Source organism: Halictus rubicundus, unplaced genomic scaffold (genome assembly GCF_050948215.1).
Source record: "Halictus rubicundus isolate RS-2024b unplaced genomic scaffold, iyHalRubi1_principal scaffold0142, whole genome shotgun sequence".
NCBI classification, from domain to species: domain Eukaryota; kingdom Metazoa; phylum Arthropoda; class Insecta; order Hymenoptera; family Halictidae; genus Halictus; species Halictus rubicundus.
This window is the reverse complement of record NW_027488683.1, coordinates 469,617-476,692: the sequence shown is the minus strand read 5'-3', so window position 1 is coordinate 476,692 and position 7,076 is coordinate 469,617. Positions and strand designations below refer to the sequence as shown.

The 7,076-nt window shown below is 45.3% G+C and overlaps 1 protein-coding gene across 1 annotated transcript; it reads right to left on the bottom strand.

The window, feature by feature from the left end:
* Positions 1-5,179: 5,179 nt before the first annotated feature.
* Positions 5,180-5,857, bottom strand: LOC143363826 (uncharacterized). Its single transcript, XM_076804357.1, has one exon. The coding sequence runs from the start codon at positions 5,855-5,857 to the stop codon at positions 5,180-5,182; it is 678 nt and encodes a 225-aa protein (XP_076660472.1).
* Positions 5,858-7,076: the final 1,219 nt, after the last annotated feature.

Sequence of the window (7,076 nt, the reverse complement as noted above, 5' to 3'; positions counted from 1 at the left end):
ATAGGATAGGACGGAGGATACGATAGAATAGAGGATAGGATAGGATAGGGGATAGGACAGGATTGAGGATATTATAGGATAGAGGATAGGATAGGATAGAGGATAGGATAGGATAGGGAATAGGATAGGATTGAGGATAGGCTAGAGGATAGGATAGGATAGTGGATTGGATAGGATAGAGGATAGTATAGAGGATAGGATAGGATAGAGGATTGGATAGGATAGAGGATTGGATAGGATCGAGGATTGGATAGGACAGAGGATATTATAGGATGGAGGATAGGATAGGACAGAGGGTAGGATAGGATAGAGGATAGGATAGGGGATTGCATAGGATAGAGGACATTGTAGGATAGAGGATAGGATAGGAAAGCGCATAGGATCGGATAGAGCATATAATTGGATAGAGGATAGGATAGGATAGAGGATAGGATAGGACAGAGGATACGATAGAATAGAGGATAGGATAGGGCAGAGGATAGGATAAGATAGAGGATAGGATAGAATAGAGGACAGGATAGGATAGAGGATAGGATAGGATAGAGGATAGGCTAGAGGATAGGATGGAGGATAGGATAGGATTGAGGATAGGATAGGATAGACGATAGGATAGGATAGAGGATAGGATAGAGGATAGGATTGAGGATAGGATAGAGGATAGGATAGAGGATAGGATAGGATAGAGGATAAGATAGGATAGAGGATAGGATAGGATAGAGGATAGGATAGGATAGAGGATAGGATAGGATGGAGGATATTATAGGATAGAGGATAGGATAGGATTGAGGATATTATAGGATAGAGGATAGGATAGGATAGAGGATAGGATAGGACGGAGGATACGATAGAATAGAGGATAGGATAGGATAGGGGATAGGACAGGATTGAGGATAGGATAGGATAGAGGATAGGACAGAGGATAGGATAGATGATAGGATAGAGGATAGGATAGGATAGAAGATTGGATATTATAGAGGATAATATAGGATGGGGGATAGGATAGGATAGAGGATAAGATAGGATAGAGGATAGGATAGGATAGAGGATAGGATAGGATACAGGATAGGATAGGATATACGATATTATAGGATAGAGGATAGGATGTGATAGAGTATACGGTTATTATAGAGGATACGATAGAGGATAGTATAAGATAGAGGATATCATAGGATTGAGGATAGGATAGGATAGAGGATAGGATAGGCTAGTGGGTACGATAGAGGATAGAATAGGATAGAGGATAGGATGGGAGAGGATAGAGGATAGGATAGGAGATTGGATAGAGGATAGGATAGGGGATTGGATATGATAGAGGATAGGATAGGATAGAGGATAGGATAGGATGGAGGATATTATAGGACAAAGGATAGGATAGGATGGAGGATATTATAGGATAGAGGATAGGATAGGATAGAGGATAGGATAGGACGGAGGATACGATAGAATAGAGGATAGGATAGGATAGGGGATAGGAAAGGATTGAGGATAGGATAGGATAGAGAATAGGATAGAGGATAGGATAAGATATGGGATATCATAGGATTGAGGATAGGATAGGATAGAGGATAGGATAGGATAGAGGATAGGATAGGCTAGTGGATACAATAGAGGATAGAATAGGATAGAGGATAGGATAGGATAGGATAGAGGATAGGATAGGAGATTGGATAGAGGATAGGATAGGGGTTTGGATATGATAGAGGATAGGATAGGATAGAGGATAGGATAGGATGGAGGATATTATAGGATAGTGGATAGGATAGGATAGAGGATAGGATAGGGCGGAGGATAGGATAGGATAGGGGATAGGAAAGGATTGAGGATAGGATAGGATAGAGGATAGGATAGAGGATAGGATACAGAATTGGATAGGATAGGGGATATATTGAACAATTGGTTGTAAACAAATAACTGACCGTAACGGTGAGCGGTTGATGAACGACTGGGAAGAAAACATACACGCACGAAAAAAACAAAAGAACGAGAAACAGCAGCATTCGTATCAAGGCGGACACACACCGCGCGGATTCCACGGGCACGCACACCGCACCCGCAACTCGCTTACATGCAAACACGCCGAGCTGCTTCGAGCACAATTTTGCTTCGAAATCTTTTCAACACCCTCCCTGCTTGAACAGCTCAAGCGTTTACATGCTTGCACGCTTACACATTCCGAGACAACTACAAAGAAAAACAAAACGGCTTCTCGAAAAAGGCTTTGTAAATATATCGGCACGCTGTTCCTCTGAGGAAATGTATTGGACGCTCAACTCATTTGCCTCCACCTGCTCTCGAATATAATGGAATTTTATGTCAATGTGCTTGGTGCGCTTGTGAAATTCTGGATTTTTAACCAGTCTGATTGCACTTTGATTGTCCAAAAATAGCATCGTTGGAGAATCCTCAAGACTGTATAGATCCTGTAACATTTTCCTCAGCCAAACGGCCTCCTTCGCAGCAGCCGCTGCTGCGACATATTCGGCTTCAGTGGTGCTCAGAGTGACAATCTTTTGTCTCTGACACGCCCATGTCACCACTCCGCCACACAGGAAAAATGCGAAACCCGAAATGGAACGTCTAGTGTCAACGTCGGCAGCATAATCGGAATCGGAAAAACCAACGAGATCCATTTCGCTCTCATGCGCTTGATACAGTATTCCGAAATCAAGAGAACCCGATACATACATGAGAATTCTCTTGACTGCTTGCCAATGAGAGTTATCATGGGCACTCAAAAATTTGCTGACATTATTTACCGCGAACGCGATATCTGGGCGCGACACGATCGCCAAAAACATTAGAGAACCCACTGCCTCGCGGAAAGGCACATCCCGGAGCGCACGCTCGTTCTCGCTTACTGCACACAATCTCGCATTCAAGTCCGCAGGTACACACACAGGCTTCACACCTTTCATACAAAATTTTTCGACGATTTTTGTCGCATACGCCGTTTGATGAATGAACAATTTCTTTCTCACACGATCTCGCTCAATCTGCAAACCAATAAAACAGCATGAATCTCCCATTTTTATCTCAAATGATTCACTCAATGCATTCAACACGATTCTCAACGCAGTCTGTGACTTTGAGGCAACGAGTCCATCGTCCACGAAAATGGCAAGGAGCACTTTTTCACCGTTTACTGCCCCCCGAAAAATGGACTTGTCACTCTCACACTGGCTCAGACCGAGCTTCACAATCACGTCACTGATCTTCTCGTTCCAGCATCGCGCTGCTTGCTTCAGCCCATACCACGACTTCATCAGACGGCACACCGCCGGCTCGTTCGCTGCGACGTCTAAACCTTCGGGAACTTCCATGAATATTTCTTCCTTCAGGTCACCATGAAGGAACGCAGTCCTGACGTCAAACTGCATAAGATCCATGTCGTGATCGTGAGGAGCGAATGTCTCCTGGTAATCTATACCCTCGCGTTGACGAAATCCCCTGGCACAGAGTCTCGCCTTGTACCTGATGGGCCTTCCTAGAGCGTCTTGCACGACCTTAAACACCCACCTTGAATCGAGGGGTCTCATGTCAGGACTCCCTTTCTCAAGTGTCCAGGTCGCATTGTCCTCGTGAGATTTCAGCTCTTCGGCGATGGCTTCTTTCCACTGGTCTGAGTCCGGACCTGTGATTGCTTCACGATACGTTAACGGCACGAGATCAACGAAGTTTGCCTGGTATCTTCGCACTCTAGGAATCGACTGTCGATCCCGGAGACCATATGGGCCAATACGCGTCGTGTGGTCCTGCGGTGCTGTCGTAGCATCTTCTTCCTCTCTTTCTTGAGACTGGACCTCCTCTTGTACAATATTCGGAGCATGCGACGGCAGCTCAATCTTGCTATTCACACCGTCCAGTTCATACTCCGTTCCAGTCTCTCCCTCGTTGAACGTGACGTCTCTAGACACCGTAACCGATTTCGTTACCGGGTCGAAAATGCGGTAATTCTCGGATGAATCTTGATATCCGACGAAAATACCCTTCTTTGACTTCGCATCAAATTTTCGACGGAACTGTTTCGGCACATGGGCGAACGCTGTGCAGCCAAAAACCTTTAGATGTTGCACGTTGGGCCTCACACCCTCCCACAATTCCAACGGTGTCTCCTCGGGATGGACTCTGGATACGATCCTATTTTGCAGATAAACAGCTGTGTTCACTGCTTCTGCCCAAAGGAAGATGGGCAGATTCTTCGCTTGCAGCATCGTGCGAGCAGCTTCGACGATTGTACGATTCGCTCGTTCTGCTTTCCCGTTTTGCTCGGGTGCGTACGGAGCAGAATTCTCTTCACGTCTGCATTGACGTACTCGGTGCCATTATCACAATGAATTCTCTTAATTGCTCGACCGAACTTGTTCTGCACCAATTTTGCGAATTCCGTTAGTTTTTCGCTCACTTGAGACTTGCATCTCATAAAATAAACAGTCCTGTAGTTCGATGCTTTGTCGATGAACGTGAGAAAATACTTCGCTCCACCCGGTGTTTGCGCAGACATGGGTCCGCACACGTCCGAATGAAAATATTCACCGACTTGCCACAGTTTCTCTCCATTCGAATCTCTCGAAGGCGTTCGATGAGACTTCCCAAATTGACAGGCATCGCAGAAGAAATCGTCAATGTCTGCGAGTTTCACACCGGCAACTAACTGTCTAATCACCATGTCTCGAAGAGTTTGCTTATTCACATGCCCGAGTCTCTCGTGCCACAGTCGAAGACTGCGAACTGGCATAGTGACATTCGCCTCTATCATGTCACGGCAGCCGGTTTGAATCACGACGAACAACATTCGGTAAACGCTGTTCGATTGTTTGTGTCCTTCGGCGAGAACTTTTCCGTTTTTCGCGAACCACACGCGATCACTCGAAAAAGTAACATCGAAACCTTTCGCGGCACACACACCGACTGAGAATAAATTCTTTCGGATTTTTGGCACATAAAGCACATTTTCAATCACTGAAGAATGCCAAGCGCCGTTCACGAGTTTTCTTATATTGATCGAGCCGACACCCTGAACATTGCAAACACCGTTGTCACCGAGAACCACTTGTTCCCCAACGGATGGCATAAAAGACGCGAACCATTCTCGCCTATGCGTGATGTGTCTTGACGCACCACTGTCCGAGAGCCATATGTCGTCTTCATCCATTTCCGTAATTAGGTCAGAAAACCTCCGTCAACTCGGATTGTCGTCCATTTTGGATGCCACGAATGCACACTCCCCGGATGAATCATTCCTCGTTTCACCTTTCGTCTTCTTTTTCCGGCATTCCCAGGCAAAATGTCCTCTTTTGTGGCAGAAAAAGCACTCCATATTTGCTTTATTCCCCTTTCCTCTGGTTTGGGCTTTGTTTTCCTTCTTCTTGACTTGAGGTTCTCTCTCTCTCGTTGCGGCAGCAGCGAGTGCCGTCACGGCCTCGTCATCCATAGCGTTTCTCGCTTCTTCTTGGATAAGCCGTTCCTCCAAATAATTAATCGTTTGTCGTCTTGGATCAACGCTGTCTCCAACATTGACTTCGTGAAATCGCTGAGTCAGAACCAACTTATTCGTCTCAGATTTCTGCTCGAATATCGCGGATAATTTGGTCCACATTTCGCGCGAACTTTTGCATGTTAAAAGGCTTTGCATGTGTACCGGTTCCAGAGCCGATGAAATTAGAAACATGGCTTTGGCGTCATCCTTGCACCACACCTTCAATTGTTCGCGGTCGGCCGCCGCCGGCTTGACTCGCGTCCCGTTCACAACGTCGTCGATACCGCACGCGATGAATATCGCATTCATCTGAAATTTCCAGATTAGGAAATTCTTCCCGTTGAACTTCTCAACGTTTCGCGTGGAGATCGCCTCCGACATCTTATTGCGAACGGGGAGAAACAAAAAAAAATTTTAGAGACGCACTGCTATCCGATCTGCCGAATCACACGGTTCACCGAATCACACGGCTTATACGCTACCCGTATACGTCTTTCTAACGTGTGTGCCTCGCGCGCGTACACGTTTTTTATCTGTCCACAGAGATTGCGTTCTCTGGGCCCATAACCTATTGAACAATTGGTTGCAAACAAATAACTGACCGTAACGGATAGCGGTTGATGAACGACTGGGAAGAAAACATACACGCACGAAAAAAACAAAAGAACGAGAAACAGCAGCATTCGCATCAAGGCGGACACACACCGCGCGGATTCCACGGGCACGCACAACGCACCCGCAACTCGCTTACATGCAAACAAGCCGAGCTGCTTCGAGCACAATTTCGCTTCGAAACCTTTTCAACAGGATATTATAGGATAGAGGATAGGATAGGATAGAGGATAGGATAGGACAGAGGATACGATAGAATAGAGGATAGGATAGGATAGGGGATAGGATAGGATTGAGGATAGGATAGGATAGAGGATAGGATAGAGGATAGGATAGGATAGAGGGTTGGATATTATAGAGGATAATATATAATGGAGGATAGGATAGGATAGAGGATAAGATAGGGGATTGGATAGGATAGAGGATAGGATAGAATAGAGCATAGGATAGGATAGAGTATTGGATAGGATTGAGAATAGGATAGGGTAGAGGATAGTATAGGATAGAGGATTGGATAGGTTTGAGGATAGGATAGGATAGTGGATAGGATAGGATAGAGGATATTATAGGATAGAGGATAGGATAGGATAGAGGATATTATAGGATAGAGGATAGGATAGGATAGAGGATAGGATAGGGCAGAGGATAGGATAAGATAGAGGATAGGATAGAATAGAGGACAGGATAGGATAGAGGATAGGATAGGATAGAAAATTAGATAGGATTGAGAATAGGATACGATAGAGGATAGTATAGGATAGAGGATAGGATAGGATAGAGGATATTATAGGATAGCGGATAGGATAGGATAGAGGATAGGATAGGACAAAGGATACGATAGAATAGAGGATAGGATAGGATAGGGGATAGGATAGGATAGAGGATAGGATAGGATAGGATAGGGGATAGGATAGGGGATAGGATAGGATTGAGGATAGGATTGGATAGGATAGGATTGAGGATAGGATAGGATAGGGGATAGGATAGA